General features: G+C 36.8%; 3 protein-coding genes across 4 annotated transcripts; 1 reads left to right on the plus strand and 2 right to left on the minus strand.

Moving 5' to 3' along the window:
• Nucleotides 1-370: 370 nt before the first annotated feature.
• On the minus strand, nucleotides 371-6,004 carry LOC131780109 (2-iminobutanoate/2-iminopropanoate deaminase). Of its 2 annotated transcripts, none has more exons than XM_059096732.2 (8): nucleotides 5,842-6,004; nucleotides 4,992-5,052; nucleotides 4,173-4,217; nucleotides 3,762-3,816; nucleotides 3,082-3,150; nucleotides 2,408-2,463; nucleotides 1,781-1,822; nucleotides 371-503 (listed from the first exon to the last, which is right to left on the minus strand). In XM_059096732.2, the coding sequence occupies exons 1-8, from the start codon at nucleotides 5,916-5,918 to the stop codon at nucleotides 483-485; spliced, it is 426 nt and encodes a 141-aa protein (XP_058952715.1). In that variant the 5' UTR covers nucleotides 5,919-6,004; the 3' UTR covers nucleotides 371-482. The 2 variants fall into 2 exon arrangements, with proteins under 2 accessions (XP_058952715.1, XP_058952716.1); XM_059096733.2 differs by lacking the exon at nucleotides 5,842-6,004 and adding an exon at nucleotides 5,488-5,763.
• Nucleotides 6,005-6,102: 98 nt separating this feature from the next.
• On the plus strand, nucleotides 6,103-17,372 carry LOC131780110 (uncharacterized). Its single transcript, XM_059096734.2, has 12 exons — nucleotides 6,103-6,324; nucleotides 7,899-8,022; nucleotides 8,516-8,599; nucleotides 9,952-10,028; nucleotides 10,754-10,776; nucleotides 11,842-11,893; nucleotides 12,397-12,488; nucleotides 12,914-12,996; nucleotides 13,539-13,668; nucleotides 14,254-14,344; nucleotides 15,001-15,110; nucleotides 15,729-17,372. Exons 1-12 carry the CDS (start codon nucleotides 6,258-6,260, stop codon nucleotides 15,804-15,806), a joined length of 1,011 nt encoding a protein of 336 aa, XP_058952717.2. The 5' UTR covers nucleotides 6,103-6,257; the 3' UTR covers nucleotides 15,807-17,372.
• LOC131780108 (uncharacterized) lies at nucleotides 17,372-22,781 on the minus strand. Its single transcript, XM_059096731.2, has 9 exons — nucleotides 22,490-22,781; nucleotides 22,090-22,116; nucleotides 21,809-21,853; nucleotides 21,470-21,597; nucleotides 20,662-20,779; nucleotides 19,700-19,870; nucleotides 19,180-19,281; nucleotides 18,328-18,379; nucleotides 17,372-17,815 (listed from the first exon to the last, which is right to left on the minus strand). The coding sequence occupies exons 1-9, from the start codon at nucleotides 22,688-22,690 to the stop codon at nucleotides 17,493-17,495; spliced, it is 1,167 nt and encodes a 388-aa protein (XP_058952714.2). The 5' UTR covers nucleotides 22,691-22,781; the 3' UTR covers nucleotides 17,372-17,492.
• Between the last annotated feature and the right edge of the window lie 39 nt (nucleotides 22,782-22,820).

Raw genomic sequence — 22,820 nt, forward strand, 5'->3', positions numbered from 1 at the left:
GAACAAGGGAAAATAGCTTCATGAGTCAATGAGAAGGCACAGTGAAAACGAGTAAACTGCGTAAAGCGCGGGAAAACGCTTATGAGCGAGGCGCGATTGGTTTTGGTTCTGCATCTGATTGGTTGCATGGGGGAGGGGCGCGTGTTTTCTAGACCAATCACGGAGCGAAGTAAAGCTAGCTTAGAGCAATTCGGGACTGACCAGGATTGATTTCGACACTCATTTGAAAATTACCGACCCTGAAAGTCCGCAATTGAATTGATTTTGCTGTGCCTTGCTCTGTGATTGGTCTAGAAAACTCTTTCCAGCATCCCAACCAATCAGATTGAAAACTCAAACCGGATTAATCATGACACTCGAGAACCGTTCTGCACCACTCAACGAGAGGATCTTTATTGACATATACTGAGGTTTATCAAAAAAACGCTTCTGGCTCTAAAATTTTTACATATCATGGAATATCACCCAACATCTCCATGCCATTACAGCTTACTTGCAGTGACCTAAACCAGGGCAAAGAAGAAATCCTACCGTAAGAAGAAGGCAAATAACTTCGACGTTGCCAAAAAAGCATAAGAGGATTTGAGCGTTAGTCCTTTGTCTTTCGCTCTGGCGAAGGGTTAACGCTTGAAACGTAAGCTTTGAACTCTTCACAGTGGCCAATTTACGTTATCAACTCAGTTGATAATACTAACTTAGCTTTTTATCCTCTCCCACAGACGCAGCACCACAGTTTCTTTAGAAATATATCCCCTGTATTCACGACTTTTATCACCCGCGTTTTTCGATGCCTTGAAGAGATGGCTTGCTTTGACTTTGAATGGTCAATGCGGGCTCGTTGCGATAACTACGGCCCTGGATTTACGACACTAAATAGACATGCACTCTTAATAGCAACTGGTCCTAGTGGATAGTGATCCATTTTCCTAACACCTTATTTCCAAGTAGAGATTTATCCACTAAACAGCGCTATCTACCTGGTTGGGACAAACTAGTTAGGTCTCAGCGACAAACCAGCGATTCGTGCGTCGTGTCACCGCAACAAATCGCTGCGACTAATGTATCGCTGCGAACGTTATTTTTTAAACCTACTTTAACTTGTGCTACCTATGGTGGCGAAAAAAATTCTGTCGCAAAGCCAAAGATTTAAATTTTTCTTCCATGTCCCCCGCGACGAGTTGCAGCAATTTTTTTGTCTGGTGTCTTCTGACAATAAAACCTTCCTAATCAACCCTGATAGAGAGACCCAGCTCAAATTTATACGATAATAAACAGTGATGGGAACAAAAAGAGGAAACACGTATCGAGCCACGTTCTTGTTACAGATTATCTAATCACCCTCAAGAACGTCAAGAGCCTCCAGGGTTTGTTCCTCTTCATCACACGAGGCGTAAAGAGATTTTAGAAGAACAAAATTGCGTGAGAGCGGACCGAGGCTAACTCGACTACACGCAGAATAAGCTTTCCACGAAGCTTAACGGGGTCTTCATCATATGGGTTTTTCTAAATATTTTGTTAGTTCCCATATTATTTTTGTAAAAAAAAAACCTGATCGAAAAAAGAAGAAAATCATCAAATAACCAAGTCTGAAAAGGCAAAAACATTTATTTCACACTAGTGACTTCGTTTGGAGCATTCATCATTCCCTACCCGTTACAAAGTTTAAGCGAGTTTACACTTCCCTCTTTTTAAACTCACAGAAGATTCTAAACTTTCTTTATAGTTTGGATTAGTTTGTGTCTTTATCGTAGTACCACATCAATGCCTACTCATCCTTTACCTCACCCACAATCGCAACTGCTTCTATCTCAACTTTTCCATACTGAAAAGAAATATATAAAAAATTCCTTATTTCAGTGTATCTTTACCTTGGGAGTCGCGCGAACTATGATCTGGGACCCATGCAGTATTTTCCAGGATGTGGATACCAAACCAACATCTTAATACCGTTTGGGGGCACGCCAGGGTTTTTACTGCTACAGAGAGTTTTTCATCGAGCATCGAAAGTAAACCAGGACTGTACGTCACTCTGTGTAGGTTTAGAAAACCCAGGCCACCCTCTTAGCTAATCAGATACAAAAGATACGCCAATCGCGACCAGAACCTTATAACATAAGCTTATATCGCGATATGGTCACTCACGTTTCCCCGCGTATTTTCTCTCGCGTTTTCACGCGCGTTACCCAGCTTGGTTTTTTTCACTTTGAGTTTTCATTAGCTCCTTGTGTTATGTACCTTGTACTTTGGTTTTTGGTTTCAAGGCATTCAATTGAAACGCCTTTTGTGAAAAGTATCACTTTTTCTAGACAGAGAGGGGCAAGGTGTACCCTGGGAGCCTTCCCCTCTACTACCCTTGACAGAAAAAGGAAAAAAAGGTAAATTTTCTGATGGATGAAATGTTTATTACCTTGGGAAGATTTCCTACTTGATAGGCTGCCCTTGCTGGCTGTTTTGAAGTGAAAACTGTGAAGAATAAACAATATGGAATGCTTTCCTTCACTAAAAGCCAATCAGAGTACAGTGCAACCCTTAAAACTTTTACTCACAAGATCTCATTAGTAATTTTCCTCGTTGTCTGCCATACAATTATAGTGAAGTTAGTTTGGAGAATTTGATATTGGATTGACTAATTAATCTCATTAGGTTACCCTCATTATCGCAGGCAACCCTGTTTGAACTCTGGCTGAGGAGAGTCATGGAGTGATGAGTCTTAACACTGAACACAATGGAAACTCTGGCCAAGACTCGTTCCCAGACCCTTTAATCCTGACTCTACTAAGCTATCCAGTTGATCACCATGAATCCCACTATATAGACAAAAACCATTTAAACCTTTAAAACCCAGAAGTGATTAACATGTAACTTCTCCCTACAAAATCCAAACAGTATTCAGCAAAAATGTGATGAGAATACTAAAACTTATCAGGTAGGAGTAGTGATCTTGAACTAACACCAAATTCTGGTAACTCAGTTATAGGGAAACTTCTAGAAGCTAGTAGGGAGAATTAACAATCAGATCTTGGGAGTTAAAGGGTTAACAACCGTTACAATGAAAATCACATCAATGACAGGTAAACTCACAGGTGGCATAAACCTCATTCACTTTGGCAAAGTCTCCAATGTCCGCCAATAGAACGGTGGTCTTCACAACTAAAATGTAAATTTTGCTTGCATATTAGAAACATGCCATGATTAGTTTGCTAAAATTTGACAGTCCAGATCTGATGATTTCCCTTACATTTGTAAATCAAAAGCTCACAAAATAATCTACAAGAATTGGTGCAAGTGCTTCTAACTTGATATAGATATCATTACTCAAAAGTAAAAATATTGCTTGCTGCTCGCAATTTTTTGAAGCCATTCTTTTTATTTGGACAGCAAACTTTAAATTATAATACTTATAGAATGAAGAGTATAAGACCTTCTTCTTCTTCTTCCTCTGTCACCCCACCTCTTTCTATATAGTAAATACTACTGGGTAATCTTTAAAATTAATTAATAATAACAAGGCCAGACCACAACACCAGAAGCTATATTCCTTGCTCTTTGCAAGAAGTGCGTGGGTTCATTAACCTCCCTTGCCAACCAGTACAGGGGAGATGTAGGAGATGGGACTTATAGTTAATTACCCTTAGCTGAGAAGACCAGCAAGTCTAACCACTTACAGATGTCATAGCAAAGGTGGCACATTTGGTTATTTTTTAGACCCTGAGTGTTGGTCTGGTCTGGGGCTTGAACCCTCCCATGACCAAGTTACATACCTTTGTCAAATGAGGAGCCTCCTGCCTCCAGAATATGGCCCATGTTGGTCAGTGCCTTCATATAAACAGCATAGAAATTAATTAACCCTTTAACTCCCAAGATCTCATTAGTAATTCTCCTTACTGTCTGTCATACAATTCATATGATGTTAGTTTGGAGAATTTGGAATTGGATCAACAAATAATCCCTCAATTGATATTTTTCTTTATTCTCATCACTTTTCTGCTTGATATTGGGCAGATAGTGTAAGGAGAAATTCTATCTTGGTCACTAGTGGGACTTAAAGGGTTGATAAAAGTAAGTCTCAGGAGACAATATTGTCAATAAGGACAGAAGATGAGATAAAACTGGAATTCTTTTCATAGGAAGTGTGGTGTGCTTTGTATTAAACATTCTTTTGTCCAAAATACCTGCTTAGTTTGCTCTGTGACATCATCTGATACAAAATCCATAGTCTTTCCAGATGACAAAAAGACAAAATATAAAAATAATATGACAATGTTTATATCAAATTGAATGGTAAAATAGTTACAAGTACCTGTTCAAGGGTGTAGTACACATTTCTTTTTAACCCTTCTGGGATTCATATTTTTAAACAAAAAGTATCCCTGGTTTGTTATCATCAGAGTGAGTACAGTGTCTTTACAGTGGTCAGTTCAAATTTGAACTTGAAGGGGGTTATGGAAATGACTTCTGTCAGTCTGAGACTAACACCTTGAAGTCGAAGATAATGGGTATTCAAAGTGCTACCCTGGTTCAGCAAGCTGATGCCACTGACAGACTAATTCTATATACAATCTGAACTACCAACATCATCCCCCACTGATGCCAAGGTTGCAAGAACTCTGCCCTTTGTCTTTGTAAGGAGGTGGAGGAGTGGGGGGGGGGGGGGAGGGAGGAGGAGGATGGGGAATCAGGTCAAGTGGCTATAGAGTCCATAACTTCTGGTGTTTATCCCCAGTTTTTGTGGCATGAAGAGACCAGGAGTATCTCTACTCCCACTTTGGGGGGAAGAGGCTCCTTATTCATCTTAGGTAATCTCATTGAATTTTGAGGGATTTCCCAAGCATAGGAATATATTTTCCAAGAATAAAGCACAAAAAAGGAGCCAGTACTCCAATTGGGACCTCTTGATCTTGTGTCCAGCAAGCTAATCACTTGGTAAACATGCCTCCCATCATGCTGTCACGTGATGCGAATTATCTTAATTTAATTATGGTTACACTCACGTTTGGGTCTAGTCCCAGCTGTCCAGACACATACATTGTTTTGTCTGCAATTACAGCTTGGCTGTTCAAAATAGGAAGGAGCCAATATAAGTCTCTTTTAGAACACTATTTAGATTACCAGCTTACCACTTTCACAGCAGTTCTCTTGGTTGGCAAGAGAACTGATGTGCAAGTTGGAAGTCATGAGTTCAAGGCCTAATGAGACTTCTCAAGGTGAGGCCTCAAAAAAATGTTGTAGGTCGTTCTGGTTGTGATCGAGACTTCGTTTCAGCTCACATGATTACACATCTCACGATTGACACCCAGGAAGGGAGGGGGAAACTCCTCCACATAGGCTATGTAGGCATGCACAGCCCCAAGGAGTGTTGTTGAAGACCCCTTTTGGTCCGAAACAGGGTATCAATTTGATGCGTTTAGGTCGATCTTTCACGTCCCTCCGACTCTATTTCTCTCGATGCTACGGGCATACTCGTAACTTCTTCTTCGAAATATTTACCTGTACACACCACGAATCGGCTGAACTCCCTTCGAAGTATGGACAATCTTTCTTACAGTAGCCATGTGTAAATCTTAGGAGAAGTAACTTAAACCGAGTTGCTTCATGGACCATCGAGGGTGGAGAGGGGCAACGTTTTTGTCTCTCCTTCCTGAGAGCGACTCTCTCCGATCGCAAAGGTTTTCCAAAAAATAAACTTACAAGTTCCGTCTAAAATGAAAACTTAACGAGTACTTGAAACAATGCACGTGAGCGAGACTTTCAATTACTTATTTTTGTCTGTACATCTAATCAGTGTCGTCTGTCTTTGTACCCCGACGCACACTCCCTCGTATTTAACTTTGTTGATCTTACTTGTAAGGTCCAATGGCTCCAGGAGCTTTGGAAGTGCTTACTATTTTTCTGATTGTGGCAGCCATTCCTCTTAACATCCCTGTATAATTTATGTATATGTTGCGACACGCGATGCCACAAACCGATCGCAAAGATGGCGGGAATAATCCGAGTAACTTTCCCCAGGGGGACGGAGAGTCGGAGTTGACAAACGAAGCGACGTATCCCCATAGAGAGGGAGAGAGTTTGAGTAAACGTCAGACTTCACTGGACAGCGGGTGTTTTTAAAGACTAAGTTTCGATAGTACTTGATGATCAACGAGGATTCAGAATGTTGCTGTTTTCCAAATCGGATGGTGAATGTCGGTCGATGATATAGCTCACAGCAAGGTCTGGGATTCTTCACTCTGCATATACCCAACCAAGATTGCAGAAGCATGGTCTGTAACATAACTAACCGGTATAATTTGACGTCTCTTCACGTACTAAACGGAAACTGCAATGGTAAGCAAATAAACGAAATGAGTTCAGTCAAAAGATAGCCCTCGATGAGGTGCTAATTGAGTTTCAAATTTCTATTAATTTTTCACTCAGTGTACAGACCTTTCCAAGTGTACACAGAGTGGAAAACTTACAAATTGGTCGCTCCTGTGAACTGGAAAAGATGTCCTCTTTGTTTAGAGAAAACTAATGGAGGTTACTGACTGATTGCAATCGATTTTGTAACCTGGGTTTGTTTCCCAACATTTCATTAGCATCTCAGTTTCAATTTCCAATCTTTTTTTTTTTACTTTTACTTACGATCAAAGATTCCAATAATAGTATTTAAAAAATTACAGGAAATGGAATGATGAGTTCCAATGAGCAATACAGCAATGTCTTATTGTTTAGTTGCCCTTGTCTCATTACATATCAAATAACTGTAACAAAGCCTAAGAGATTTTGTGATGGACAATTAAATGGGGAATGAGAGTTGCAGAAGGAGGGCAAAGGAGATTCAAATCTCCTGCTTGAACTAAGGTTTATTAGCTATCCTATTGCTTCCTCCTGATTTGACTACAGACTTCTGACCCCTTTTGTTATGAGTACTGTAGATGAATGATTAAAAATGGGTATTTATCTTTTAGCATTTGCATCTACTTTCTAACCCATCAGCTCCTACCTCTTCTGCCCCTTCTTCCATCTTGGGTGTCCAGAAAGCTAAGACCTAAGTCCTAAGACCCAAGACCTGGAAAACTAAGACCCTGGTTTCTTTTATGGGAAATCATCAAATTTCAGCTTCCTTACCTGGATTAAAGTTTTCTGCATTACTTCAAGTTGTAAAGTGAATTCCACATCTTAATATATGTGTCTCCTTGCTTTTACTTTCTGAGCTGATATTCTGTTTTCACAGAAACTGAAAACTAGTAAATGGTAGACTGTGTTGGTGGGTAAACTGGAGCGAGCATAGCCCTTTTCATTTCTCTTAGGGCTCTGAGGCTAGTTGTATTACTAACATTTTTTTTTATAAGTGACTAATTCTTGTTCATCCTTGAGTGTTTTATGAAGAAATCACTCATTAGCCATTTTTGTCCCCATAGCCTTTATTGCTACTCTTAGCTGGTGAAACCTTGGCATGAGAAACAAAGAGGTCTGGGGTCATGGGATTTTTGAATTGATTGGAATTTTTTAATTGGCTGTTTACGACAAAGAATTCTTGAACAGAAGTAAAAAACGCAACAACTCTCTTATATATTCTTTTGAAAAATTTATCACTTCATACATGAAGACTGGAATCTAGAAATCCTTCACTTGATAAGATTTTAAGTCAAAATCGCATTCTCTAGCTCTGAATGAACCTTTTGTTTGCAAGGAGTGACAAAAAGGAATTTTTCATTACCAGATCAATACCTTTTCAAGTAAAGAGGTGATGGAAAAAGAGAAAACATTAACTGGGGAATATTGTTTGATTTTAACACCAAATTCCCAAAGCTTTTAGTATGAGAAATATATAGCAGATGTTGAAGAGAGTTTACATATAGATCTTGGGAGTTAGAGGGTTTATCTTCAAGTTAAATCTTCTCATTTTATTTCTTTAGGGACAAATTATTCAGGAACGTATTATTCAGGAGCACCATATCATCCAGTGACGTTCTCCATTTACATTGTGACTGCAGTCCTCTGTGTCTTGTTTAGTGCTGTTACTTTTCTAAAGTACAACAGGTCAGTGGATGGTTGAAGCACTTGAAGGTTTAAAACATCTGGGCCCAGTTTAAGGATGGTTAGCACAAACCCAGGGTTAAATTTTAATCCAGGTATCTTTTTTTCTCTATTCATGAGCCTTTTTAGGATAATTTTTCCTATTCTTTTTAGATTATCCAATCATCAAATTACAGACAAATAATTAAATTGAATTTTTTTAAGCTTTCAGATCTGAAACCAATTTTCATACTAACCCAGGGTTATCTTAACCCAGCTTTGAACAACCCAGCCCTGAAGAATTACTTGAAACTATACTAACCCCTTGTAACATGAATGTAAATTTATTGTGTGGAATGAATTGGCTGGCAATCACAGATGCATTGGATATTTTGGTCCACTGTATTGTTATTTTGAAGTATGTTTTAACAAAAATAAAATGACATACCTTCAGAAGTGTTTTGTAATGAAGGAAGTATTTTGTTCAAGTGAACCATTTTGTATTGTTACATTCCAGTGTTACTGTCCTGAATGTTACTGTTCGAAGTAATGTCATCTCTAACAATGCTTGGATTGCATATTTCATTGTCATGTTCATAAGGTAGGTAGAGAAGCTGCTGTTTGTAGCCTAATAAGTTAGTTACGTCAATTTTGGTACCAGTACAGTTTAGTTTCTAGGGCATTTGCAACGCAGATTGATCACTGGAAATTGTATCTTTGGCTTTAAGGATTTTTTCATTTTGCCATACATAACCTATAGTGTAAGACAAATGAGAAAACTTTTCTTATATGTTAATAAGCAATTACTGGTCAGAATGAGGTTGAGCATGATATAATACAAAAACCAAATTCATTAGTTGTTTTATTCTACATTTTTTAAACAATCTGCAAAAGGAAAAAAACACCTCTCTCTGAGTTTGCAAAAGTTCGAGAACACTACACGAACAAGGGGCTTGGAAATAAACCAGAATTTGAACATGGCATCGTGGTGATAAGTGAAATCCACTGTAGGTATTGCATTTATCATGTCAACTTTACATGCTATTATGTAAAGATTGAATGCTATCAGTCAATCATATTTTTCATGGTAAGTCTAATTAACAATTATTCACCTCAGGCTCAGTGAATATTTCTGAATAGTCTCTGAGACAAAGTTAGGGGGATTATTCAACAATCTTCAGTGAGCCTGAGGCAAGTAATTGTTTTAGTATAATTGCCCACAATAGTGTTTTTTTCTTTTGCAGATTGTTTAAAAAATGTAGAATAAAACAACTTATGAATTGGGTTTTTGTATTATATCATGCTCAACCTCATTCTGATCAGTAATTACTTAATAACATAAGAAAAGTTTGTTTTGATGTTAAAACCATTCTGTTTTAATTGTTATGACCACTTGTATCGAGATAAAGAGCCAGTTTCCACTGAAATTTGATAGGTTCATTTGATCAATCAGCAAAAACTTTATAAGTTTGTCAGTATGATTTTCTGGTGATTATTGAGATGTACATGCTCTGATTGGTTGAGGATTGTGTCATATCTCCCTATAATTACCTTGCGAAGGTGATTGCAGCAGGGGCATTAATTTTCAAAATGGCTGATGTTGGTAGTGTCAAATGTTAGCAAGGACATGATAAAGGCCATTGAAGAAAATTTAATTCCAGCTGGTACAAAAGATGCCATTTAGTTTGGCATGACACTTTTCAAAAGAGAGATATGAAGTTTTTGCAGACTGAATTAAATAAACCTGTTAAATTCTAGTGGAAACTGGTTGTATATTTCAATACCATTTAACAAAACAATTGTACTAGAATGGTTTCAACACCAAAACAAACTTACAACAGAATTTGGAATCAGCAGAACAGCTTTGTCTTACTCATTACTCAACAACATACACTTGCCTTCCGCAAATAATTGTTCAATAATATTAACTGAGGGAACCATTGTTCTGTCTAGATCAGCTGTTGGAGCAGGTATCTACTCAAGTGCAACCCAACACTTTCGAGTGGGATTGCAAGTCTACTTCATTGCAGGTATCTGCAGTATTAATAATCAATAATATTCCTACAGTTGCATAAATCTTAACTTATTGCTTTTGATCCCAATAAGGTAAACTGGGCATAGTTAAAAACAGTGCAAGGCTCAATGGTCTGATCATTTAAACATTTTTTAGCTGTTGTCTAACAAAACAGCATCCTAGACAATCCTTGTTTTAGCTGAACTTTTTATCTGAACATTTATATTTCTGAACAGCATCAAGAGGTTAAAAGCTAAGAGTAGGAGGACATTCATTTAATCAAATCAACCCTCTTATTGAGAAAGCTGGAGGCCCACTGATGATATAAAACTGTGGGTTAGGGTAGCCTGCAGAGCAGGTGGAATTTTGGCAAGAGATTACTCAGTATTTTCTTAGGGGAAAATTATGGTGGCAATCTTTTAATTTAATGGCAGTAGAATACTGAGGAGAGAAATTTGTTTCTAGGGGGCAGTTGATGGTCAAAAATAAGGAGTAGGGTGGGGGTGGGGGAGTGAAGATTTTTGCCTTTGGCTGCCTGCCTCCCCCACCGCTTCTATCTCCAAATCAAACATGGCTTGTTGAATAAATGATCACAAGCTTCTTAACATTAACTCACCCTTGTAAGACTGTCGCCTGCACTGTAGGCTTGAGATAGGGTAGACCTTGTGTAAATAACCAGCCAAATATGTTTATCACAATTACAATGACTATGAACCAATGCAAATGTATTTGTGTTTTTAGATGGAGTGTTAAAGTCATTTGAGGTAAGATCAAAAAAAGAAGAGGTAGCTCTTTGCAGATAAGTCATATCTGTTGCATAAAGTTATTGTCAAGAGGTATTCAAATTTGTGATGTATGATCATTCAGCTTTTAAACTTGAAGTTTACGTTAATGTTATGCTAAATGTATTCTTCTGCAAGTTTTACGAATTGTTTTGAAACTTTGTCCACCAGTAAGTACATATTAGATAGTATTATTATCATCCTTGTAACTCCTAATATATCATCAGTAATTCTCCTTACTGTCTGTTGTACAAGATGTATGTGAATTTGGTATTTGATCCCCTAATTTATAGTTGAAGGGTTAACATTTAGTAATGTGGTGTTAAGTCTTTTGTCAATTCATAATTATGATTTTTAGTAAATATTTATTTACGAAAAATGTAACCGTGAAAAATTTAAAAACTGTGGTTAAGGGTGATCCTCAAAATAATTACATGTTGGTTTAACCCTTTAACTCCCACAAGTGATTAACATGTAACTTCTCCCCAAAATATCCATACATTATGCAGCAAATAGGTAATGAGAATACTCAAACTCATCAGGTAGAAATTGTTATCTTGATAAAACACCAAATTCTTGTGACTAGTTTACAAGGTAATGTGCAGCAGCTAGAGGGGAGAATCGACAATCAGATCATGGGAGTTTAAGGGTTGAATGACTTCTGTTAACAATGTGAGCAGATGGTATCATGAGGACTTTTGCAGACAAGGTCTGAATATCAGTTCTTCATGCTGTCTGCTATACATTTCTTACACTTACAACATTGAGAATTTGGTAGTAAATCAAGTGATATCCTGTTGTTAATATTTTCCCCTTTCTTTGCATCATCTTTTTGTTTTAAAATGTATTAAGGATGTAAGGAGATATTCCTTGTTGGTCATTCCCAGAAATAAAAGGTCAATAGCTTTTCCATTTTGAAAGTATCATTTAAGTCAAGCCTTAAGTTGGTATTCAGTTGAAAGATTTAATGGATTTTTTTAAAATTTAAATTTATGACTGGTTATTTAATTTCTGAGTTGAACTAGGTTGTTTTGATTTTTTTTCTAGGTTTTTTGTTTGTTATGTGCACTGAATCATCAATGGCAGTTTAGATCATCAGGTAGCTATTGATTATTGATATGTAATGACACTTTCTTCATTTCTCATCAAATGCCATTTGTCTGCCAAGCAAAGAAAGCGTCAGCACTTTATTGACAATTCAAGCCAACACTTACAAACAGATCATAATTTATTGTAAATTTGCAAGCTGTTACTGAAAAAATAATCCTTTGGCAAGCTTGTCATAGCTTGATATCAGAGGAACAACATGCCAATTGGTGACAAAAGAGAGAAGGGGGATGGGTGGGTGGGTGGGCAAGTACATTTAAGCTGTTGTTTTGTTTCATATGGCAAGAAATAAACAAATGAGTCACATGGTCAGGTGGCATCTAATATCCTAACTTGAACCCAGCCCTTAACTTAGTATGAGAGAACCTTCCTCTTTCCTCAGCTAGCATGAACACTTTTTCCATTTGATTCCTGTAACAATCCTGTAACTGGTGTACCAAGAGTAAGTGTTATTGATACAGTCAATCTGGTTTGATTTGTTTCTTCCCAAACCAGGATTTCTTATGCAGGAAATAAGGAGTTTGAATTCAGGAGGGCACAGTACAACTAGCTCTGAAACTGGATCACGGACTGGAATTACAACAATGGTAATTTTGAAGTTTAATTTCCATATGCAGATTTAAGAAGTTTTATGTTTGTTTGAATAAATCTCTTCTTATTGGTAGAATTAATTTTTATGAGGTTGATGTAAAAATGTAGTTTTATATCCCTTAAATGTCAAAACCATGAAGTGTGGCGGGCTTCCATTTACCGGGCCAAATGCATACCCTTACTTAAATATTCCAAGAACATTGTCTGCTTCTTAAACACAGGGCAGTGCTGCTCAAATGAAAAAGTCCCACCAAACATAAATTTGCTCCCACTCCTCCACCCATGACTTAGTATATCATGTTGGTGCTTTATCAGGCGGACCATTTTTGGAAGGCTTTGAAAAATTGCATTTTGTTTTTACAACCATACCAATGAATATTTGATTAAAATCTTTTGATTTGTTTTTATCACCAACCCGCAGTTTTCAAGTAAGAAAGTGATCATTTTGTTCACAGTACAAGTACTATTGGTAATACTGTTTCTGACATTACTGGAAGCTTGTATGTAAGTATTCTTTGAAGTACTTGCTTAAATTTGTGAGTCAATTTACATATTCTGCCATTGCTGCCAATGATTGTCCTTTCCCGAAATGACATATTTAAAACCAAATCTCCATTTTGGCTTGGTCTCCACTGACAGAGGTAGTTCCATTTTAATTTCCATACAATCAACTGAATTATTATAAATAAGTGTTTATCTGGTGTGATATTATTTGATATAGTATCAATTTATTAATGTACCTACACTCTAATAAGTGTCCTACCCCAAATAAGCGCCCAGCCCCTAAGACATAATATCAAGCCCCTCTCAAATAAGCACCCCCCTTCCTCCCTCACTTTCTTAGATATTATGGATACAAGGAATACCTGTTTCTATTGCCACTTTTTTTATATCTTTAAGCTTCAACTATACAGTACAGGAAATTAATGAGCACCTCCCTCGATTGAGTGCCCCTCCTTTTTGCAGAAATACCATATCCAGGAAATACTGTATCTGTATTTACAATCATATTCAGTAGTGAATATTTCTTATTTTTATTTTAATAGGTGCAGCTATTTGAGACAACTTTTTTGGACATACATGGCCTTATTTTGGACACAGGCTCTTTTGACAATTGTTTGGGTCATTTTGATTTTTTGGTATGATGATGAAGAGGGCCCAACACTCATGACAAAGGTGAGTTTGAATTAATTAAGAGTAACTTCAGTATTTACTGATATACTGTAAGTAAATAAATTTAACATATAATTTTCACCAGAAGAATTAAACTTCCTAGGAAATTAAAAATTAATATAATATTCTCACCTCTTGGTACAGCCACACTGTTAAGCTTCCAATAGACAGTTACTAAAAGTAAAGATAAGAAGTCCATTGCTATTTAAATGTGCAGTTTCAAATGAAAAAAATCATTTCTTAACTAAGTAAGGTCCTGACGGTGTTCTTGAAGAACAAAATTTCTGTAGAAATTATATTAGAAGTAGACTTGTGGGTTATGATGGAGGGGGGGGGGAGAAGGGTTGTCTAAGAAGAAATGTTTTTAAATCTTTTTTAACAGCACTAATAGCCAATAGATTTCAATCATCATAGCTTGCATAGGCATTATTATTGATATTCAAATGTAATCATTTCCATGTTGGGTTCAACAAAATATCATTACAAGCTAAGAAGTACAGAAATTACCTGAAATTGTAACAATATACTGAAACAGAGGAAACTGAATTCATTTATATTTTTGTTATCATTACTCTTCTTATCTTTTAGATTTTTCTTGCTGGTGGGGTGTTCATCACTCTACCTGCAGATATTCCATCCATTGTTTGGTCCTCTTGTATTGATGATATTCATGGAATTTGTGAGTACATAACAAAGAGGTCTCCTCAAAGAAGTATTAACTGTTACAGGCCTTTCATGGTCGTTGAATACTTATTAGGGATGGGTAGGTACTCAAGACTCAAAGTGCTGGTGGGGGTGGGGGAGCTTTGTAGAGGGAGTGAAATCAGAGAGGAGGATTTTCAGAGATGACTGCCAGATCAGAAGACTGTTGGAGGGGTAGTGTTTGTACTACCTAAAAAATCCTGTAACTGAGTAACTGAATTTTGCTCCTTCAACATAAATTTTATAAAGGGGTGGTTAAAGGTCGCCTTGCTTGGTTTTGAAATCACACAGTAACATGATTTCAGACCTAATTGCACTCCACTCAGTTCAATAACAATGACAAAAGGACTAAGAAGGCAGGGAAGGGAGGGATAAAAGAGAGGTTACAGTTAAAGTGACTACTGGCTTTAACCCTTTAACTCCCATGAGTGACCAAGACAGAATTTCTCCTTACAATATCAACCGGATAAGTGATGAGAATTAAGAATATTAATTTGAGGATAATTACTTGATCTGATACTTAATTCTCTGAACTAATATTACAAGAATGGTATGGTTGACAGTAAGGAGAATTACAAATTTGATCTGGGAGTTAAAGGGTTAAGGTGATTGATATCTAATATTTCTTTTCAGGTGAACCATGGAAGTATTTTACTTCATATGATTTGGCATTGTTCCTCCTGATTCCTGCTCTTATAATTTTCTTTCTTGTTCTGCGCAAAGAGTATCTCAGACTGGATCAGGTAAGAATAACTATATCAGGATTGTGTTTATTTTTTTCCTTGCATGTTGAAGTTGTTTGCAGAGGTCTCGAGGGCTGGGGGGCCAAGCTTAGGCTCAGATACATTTGACTTGGAGCACAAGCATATATCTTTTCCTTGGTGCTTGCTACAGATCTTTTGTCTATAGTGTTTAGTTCTTTCAGGAGTAGTGGGCTCCTGGTTCTTGATATTAAAAAAGTGCCCAATTTTGGCAGTTACACTAATTGGTTGATGTCAAGACATGCAGGAGTTGTATATTTATTTGGGTGCCTGTCTGCATCTCAAATGCATCTGTTTTGTATATTCACAGTTGTTCTTTCGTACTTTTTTTGCATACCTGCTTCTCCACCACCCTCCCCCCCTCTTCTCTATGATAATAATACTTCAAGGTAGGGATCTGCCACAGAAAATTTTGGGATGGAAAAAAAGATATTAATTTTATTTTGTTAGCACTTGCATTTTAACTAACAAATAACTGATGGTTATTAATGCTTAATTATTATGATAGAGGAATAATTTGGGTAGTGATGTTGTTGAAATATGATTTAAAGATATTTATAACGGAAGTTATTACATCATTTTGTTTTTCTTTATTTACAGGAAGCTAAGTACAGTATGTTAGGTGCTGAAGTTGATTCTTTGTTTTCTGAATACTCACACAATTCACAGCAAAGTTAAAGGTGTTTGGATACATCTTTAAGACACCTGCCTCTGTCAGTTAAGCGTTTGATAAGAAAAAACTGTTTAGTTATTCTTAACAAAAGTATTAAAAGTTGTAATGTATAAATCATCATTAGTTAGTGATGAATAAAACTTACTAGTAATGGCAACCTCTTGACAGAAGTTGAGACAGTCAGAAGGCACATTTCTAGATGCAGCAATGAATTGGAGTGTTACTCATTAGTTTCTATTAATAATGTAGAAAGGATCATAATTGATGGTTCACAAATTGTCATAAGTAGGAAACGAATACAACTTACTAGTAATGAAAGCCACTTTACAGTAGTTGAGACAGTCAGAATGTACATTATGGATGCAGCAATGACTTGAGGTTTTATGTTTATGTGTCTTAGGCACTGAGAAGTTGTCTCTCAGGACCAAACTTATGTTAATGTAAGATGAAAATTAAAAAAATAGGGTGTCCTCAAAACTGGTCATATTAATTTTCAATTGATTACTTTGATGTATACCTGCAAACAAAAGTATGACTTATTGGTACATTTGCAAGAGGTCATCACTTAAATGATAACTAGCATCTAATTTTGTCTTTTGGTATCACCTCTGAATCAAACATTAAGGTTAAATTCCAAGAAAATTGAAACTATCTAATAATTTTAAATGGTCTTTATATACATGTAGAATGAATTTATAGTTTCAATGCCAGCCTATGGTAGTGTATTTTTGCCATAATGAGTTGGGGAAGATTTTCATTAAATTACCCCTTGGGCCCTGTAGAGTGATTGTCACCCCAGGATCAAACATAAGGGTCACCAGAACAAGACAATGGATCACCAACTAAAGAAGCTCTTGATTGTTAAACAAATTCTCCTTGTTGGTACCTTAAAAAATCTATAGAGAACAGTATGGAGAATATGTATACTGACATTAGGGACTGTTAAGGGCAAATGAAGTGCCAGCAGTTGCGTGAAATCAGTATTTGAATGATACATTTCAAATTTAAAAATTTGTGATATTAACATTTCTTTAGCTACTAAAATATTAAATTCTTTCTGTCGTGACAGAGAATGGGGCTATTTTTCAAAACCTTTCCTAAAACATGGTAATTGTAGATATTAGCAATAGCATATACATTTAACATACCTTTTTTTTTTCATCACTGATAATGTTATTTTTGCACTCAGAAAACTGTTAACACAATTCATGGAATGTCATTGTGTTTCAAGGAAATAACCAAGCAGGCATCAGATGCCCTTTTTCTTGAACATTTTTGTGATTGGTCAGTCAATCATTGACTGTCAATCAAACCAATGAAAGTGTTCACAGTTTTCTGGTGTTCTTTACTTAAGGTTTGACACAAAATCAAAGTTGGTAATTTACGTTAGAAAACAGCAGAGAATTTTACTCAATTATAATGTGATATCCTAGAGATACTAGACTTGAGTTGTTACTACAAAGACATGCTATTAATGATAATTTGACAATGTTTAGTTCTCTTGTAAATAAAAATCATTTTGGACTCTGTAATAGCTGTATTGATGATAAACCAAAGGATTTGTGTGTAAACTGTTATAAAAAGAGATTTAGAGGGATGAAGGTATTGGTTCATTACAAAACAAGACCGATTGAAATTATTATAATTCCATTAATATCTGAATTCTCTTGAATCTTCCGCTGTCATGAAAACTATGCCACAAGAGCTTCAACAAATGGATCACCTTCCTCTATGTGACATGTATCAATACTGGCATTTAAACGACAGCTATTGTCTGTAACTTGGGCCTCGTTATCAGTGTTCCTTTCAACATATTGGAATGGTTCTTGTATAGACACATTTGCAATGTTATCCTGAATGGTAGGAAGATCCATGCTAGTTCTGTGCCCTTCCCTAGCACCAAATTTAATCTGACACCATTTCATGAAGAGGAAGAATGCTCGAAATGTGTAATGGAGCAAGATGGTGAAGACTTTGCTAAGAAACACTACTAAGCCACCAACATAGGCAAAAACTGAAAACAAATGGAAGCAAAGAAACCATTAAGATAACAGAAATATTCTGCCACAAGGGCAGTTGTTAAGGGTTGGCCTCAAATTTGAAAATTCACCAACTATTATTATCATGATAGAATGTTTTGGTCTCATCTGTCTCAGCTACCATGTAGAAAAATTCACTCAGTCATAATTCAACTTCAATATTTGAAAAAAAATCAGTGTTAACCAATAGACTTTTAGCCAAGGCTTTTGAGGATGAGACTATCAAGTTTGTAAGGTTTACTCCCCCAATAAACTAGGATTATTATTTCACAATGAATTTTAAAATAGAAACCAAGCTACAATGAACAGTACTTACTACAGCTTGGGTAGACTTCTTCCAATTTTTTCAGTAAGTAATTTTTCATAATGTTCCCTGGTCTTGAACATTAGTTTGGAAATGTCAATACCTTGTATTAAATTCAAGGCTCTTTATGTACCTTGGTAGGTATTTTAGAAGGGAAGAATAAGAACTTCTAAGTTGTAATACCTGTGAGAAAGACAAAGACACTGAGGTTGTAGTTGAAGATGCAGAAGGCTCCCTGAAAAATCAGAAACATTCAAAGAACTAGTTATTCTAAGGTGCCCTCTGACTAATCCTTTCCAAAATGGAATCTTCTATTGTAGTTTTACAGAGGTTACTAGAAGAGGGAATACGAATGGGTGCTTCATATCATTCAGTCACACTTCACAGTGATGTAAAGATGAGGTTATGCGTTCTTCAAGTGGTAAAGGAGTGATTTTTCTCAGAAACAACAACAGTACAGGGTCGACCTCATCACCTCCAGAAGACTAGAAGTATGCAACTAAAACATGATCCACATCGGAAGTGACCACGTCATGAGACAAACAATTATATTTCTCTTTTGAACAGTATGCTGTTCATCTCACAGAGATCACCACCTTAGGAGATACGTTGCAAGAAAATGATGGAATGAGTTGAATTTTAATGTCAAATGTCCATTGTAAGGAGGTGGCTAGGCAACCTTAGAGACAGAACTCAGCTGTGAGGCAAAAGATGCTTCACAAAACAAGCTAAATAGAAAGAAGTAGTTGTAGCCTTATGTCCCTAAGGGTGCTTGCCATGGAGGCAGTTTTCTCCAGAAGCACGAGTGCTACTTGTTTCTGAAGTACTGGCTAATTTAAATTAATAAGACACAGTATAATGTCTGTCTTCATCTGAAATAAATTATGATGTTTGCTTTATTTTCGTAGATACCCTGAGGAGAGGAATTAAGACACCAGCTGTCTTGAGGTATGTGTTGTAGTCCCAATGAGGCTCAACAACAGGTTGTAAATACACTGCAGTAGTTTACTAATAAGTTCTTTCTTTACATCTTACCTGATCTTTTAGAACCTCTTGACAATGAAACATCTTGTGTTGTTCGCTAACACAGCTTTTTAATCCATCTGGATCACAGCTATTACATGGAAAGCATTGTACCTAAATGTCAAAAAATATTGTGACTTAAAAGGTGGAGTATTGATGAAAGGGGGAAAATCAAGGCATCAGGCCATTTTGACAGAAGTGTGCCTTGCAAAGGTGTTGAGTAGTAGGTTAAGAGAAATGTTTAGTTTTCATTGGATTCAAGTGGTCCTTCATGGCAGAGCATAAAGTAGCTAGGAGTACAGCTTATTCCCCTGGCTGGGATGCCAGACCATCACAAAGTAACCATTTCCCAATTACGTCAGCTTTAGAAACTCTTTACAGTGGCCAATCTAAATTTTCGACTTGGTCAATGAAACCAATTTATCTTGTTGTAACACCCCACCCCCACCCCCCCCCCCCCCCACCAACGACACAGTATCAGAGTTTCTTTACAAGCTTACCCTCTTTCTGCTAAGATTTGTGTTCTACTTACCATGGTGGTGCTCTGACATAATAGCAAAACTTCTTTGTAGTTTTTGAAGCAAGACCAAGATACATAGAGTTTGGAGAACCACATTATCAAACAGAAGTAGACAATCACAAAAATTGCTGCAAAGTTGCAGAACACATGGATCTTCCCAAATGGTCGGATGGGAAGGGTGGACTGTAAAAAAAAAATTTGTTGATAAAATCAATCAAATGATTTAGGTAAATGTGAAGATGTAGGTGTGGTGTAGTCCCACTTTGCTATCAATAATCGTTGGGCAATAAAGAAAACCCAACAACCTCAACTTTATATTTTTATCGAAATTTAAGGTCATTTAGCAATGTTATTATTATTAATTTCTTGTAATTGTACTGGAGAATGTGAGAAAACAAAAACAGAAGGGCAGGGCAGCATAAGAAAAATTTCTGTGGTCATTAGCTATAATTCTTTCCTTCCCTGTTCTCCACCACCCCTAACACCACTCCTAACGCCACTCCTAACACCACCCCTAACATCACTCCTAAAGCCACCCCTAACACCACCCCTAACACCACTCCTAAAGCCACCCCTAACACCACTCCTAAAGCCACCCCTAACACCACCCATAATACCATGCCTAACACCACCCTCAACGCCATCCCTAACACCACCTCCAACACACCACCCCAAATAACACCCCAACACCACCTGTAACTCTACTCCTAGTACCACCCCTAACACCTTCCCAAACACCACACCTAACACCACCCCTAACACCACCCCCACCACCAACCCTAACAACACCCCAACACCACCCCTAACAGTACCTCTACTCCCTACTCCTTTTTTTTCCCTCAATGACCTTGGCTTACTCTCAATTGACAATTATGCCTCTCTGAGAGATGTTTGCTGTGCAAGTAGGAAAATACTCAGTAACCTCATTTTATAATCAGCTCATAAACTTTGACTAAATCCAAATGATCAAATACCTTAAATTTGAATGGCATCTTCTTTCTTGAGTAGAATAACACAACATATGTTGTTGTGAGAGCCAGTGAAAGTGTGAATACTTGGGTTTCAAGACCCCTCATTCTTGGTCTGTAATATCTAGAGGAAACAATTGAAAACAGATTCATGTAGTTTTATAGCAACTCATTGCAAATTAGAAAACCTGGGCTTAAAATTCTAGGTTGTGTGCTTTCTGACACAAATTGGCATAAAGGCTTAACAACTTATGCCTGAGTCCAAGTTTTCCACAGGTAGGCCTTAAGAATGAAACCCTGTGAGGAAAAGATACCCATTTGACACATGCTGTTAAAATGCTCTTCACACACCTTTTAAATGACAAATTTCACAATATTCATCAACCCTTTTACTCACATGATTTCAATAATTGTTCTCTTTCCTGTCTGCCAAACAATACTTGCTAGTTTGGCAGTTAGAGTGTAATGATAAATCAAACCTAACCGATATTTTTCTTCCCATCACATGTCTGCTTACCATTGTATCGTTATTTTAACCCTTTGACTCCCATGAGTAACCAAGACAGAATTTCTCCTTACAATATCAACAAAATATCAAGTGGACAAGTGATGAGAATAAAGGAAATATCAGTCAGGGGATAATGAGTTGATCCAATACCAAATTCTCCAAACTGACATCACAAGAACTGTGTGGCAGACAGTTGGGAGAATTACTAATGAGATCCTGGGAGTTAATGGGATAAGGAAGAACCACTACCAGGTCACTTTTGGAGCTGAAACCATTATTGAATCATTTCTACTGATGATTACCTACCTCCAGTCAAACAGATCCGAGGCCCAGAAATTAACAAAGAAGAAACAAAGTAGTACAAGGGTGATACAAGCTGTTAAAATCCAGGATAAGCCTTTAAACTTTAACCACCAGCACACAATAAAATAGGACTGTAACCAAACACATAAACAAATGAGGAACAAATAAAGACAATCACAATCTAACTTTTAAATCAAAAGAATAAAGATATTACAATTAATACTAACTAACAGATTGAAACATAGAGAGCTGGCTTGTTTACACAGCAAATATGTAATTTCACTCCCAGTCAACCTTGACACCCTATTTAATTTTGATTAATCCTGTGATCTTTTAACTTACCAATAGCATAAAAAGGATTGGTAGATCCATGAGGCGAAGAGATTGCTAGAACAAACAAAAACATAAGACCTGATTTTAGTGTTAGGGTGCCCATGCGCTTTGCTTCAATCAATAATTTATTTGATTCTCACCATAAATGTGCTTGATGATGTGTTGATAGTTTAAGGTGGGGGGGGTGGTCAATAAGGTTACTAATTGTACGGTTATGCAGGATGCAAATGTCACAGAATTTCCATACTTAACAGTGTTTGCATCAGGCAATCTATGCATTTTGCACTTACCTCTCTATTGATATTCCTTGGATCAGTCTAAAAATTCATAAGAAACCCGTCATTCATATTCAACAAAACAATAAAAGGAATTAAGTTAATATTTTGTTTCAAATTCATTACATTCCAATGTTTTCATGCTCGACAAAACTTACATAATTAAAAAAATTATAAAATAAAGTCTAAAATTAAGATTCTTAACTGACATGAAATTGTTAAAAAGTATGTTGAGCTTGCATCAATCATGTTCGGGTCGGATCAAAGTCAAAAGAATGATCGTCATCAATCCAAAATATGCTTCGAGCACAATCTCTAAATGCCCAGTTTGTAAGTGAATAGATTGTGCTTTGCAGATCCAAATCAAACTTAAATTCATTCAAGAGAAATTAAGAGACTCTCAGAGCCTTTTTACCTCAAACAGTCCTTTTGGCAAATCATTCAACGTAGCTGCATCGCCATAAGCATCGAAGTACGGTGGATTACGGATGAACTCAACAACTCCAGCCCACAAAAATCCCATTGCTATTAAAAAATGGACAACTTGAAGCGTATCAAAGAAATAATCCCTGAAAGTTCTCCTTCTTCTAAAGCCTGTTGCCAAAATCGGAGGCATCTTAGAGCCTGAACTTAACTTTTATAATTATTTCTCGAAGTTGATTGTGTCTTGCCGAACAAGGAAAACATCTCGCAGAGAGTATGTTATGACCACGGTGAACGGTGCGGGAAATCTGGGGACGAATGTT

The sequence above is a fragment of the Pocillopora verrucosa genome, chromosome 2 (genome assembly GCF_036669915.1).
Source record: "Pocillopora verrucosa isolate sample1 chromosome 2, ASM3666991v2, whole genome shotgun sequence".
NCBI classification, from domain to species: Eukaryota; Metazoa; Cnidaria; class Anthozoa; order Scleractinia; family Pocilloporidae; genus Pocillopora; species Pocillopora verrucosa.

Coding starts and splice junctions, on each gene's coding strand:
- LOC131780109 (XM_059096732.2), bottom strand. CDS start 5,918: ATGTTAAGAGGAATGGCTGCCACAATCAGAAAAATAGTAAGCACTTCC. Junction 3,151..3,761: donor AGGCTCCTCATTTGACAAAG/GTATGTAACTTG, acceptor TTTACATTTTAG/TTGTGAAGACCACCGTTCTA. Junction 2,464..3,081: donor GAATGAGGTTTATGCCACCT/GTGAGTTTACCT, acceptor TATTCTTCACAG/TTTTCACTTCAAAACAGCCA.
- LOC131780110 (XM_059096734.2), top strand. CDS start 6,258: ATGGTCTGTAACATAACTAACCGGTATAATTTGACGTCTCTTCACGTA. Junction 8,600..9,951: donor TTCATTGTCATGTTCATAAG/GTAGGTAGAGAA, acceptor TGTTCTGTCTAG/ATCAGCTGTTGGAGCAGGTA. Junction 10,029..10,753: donor GCAAGTCTACTTCATTGCAG/GTATCTGCAGTA, acceptor TTGTGTTTTTAG/ATGGAGTGTTAAAGTCATTT.
- LOC131780108 (XM_059096731.2), bottom strand. CDS start 22,690: ATGCCTCCGATTTTGGCAACAGGCTTTAGAAGAAGGAGAACTTTCAGG. Junction 21,854..22,089: donor CAAGGAATATCAATAGAGAG/GTAAGTGCAAAA, acceptor TGTTTGTTCTAG/CAATCTCTTCGCCTCATGGA. Junction 21,598..21,808: donor CAATCCTTTTTATGCTATTG/GTAAGTTAAAAG, acceptor GTTTGGTTACAG/TCCTATTTTATTGTGTGCTG.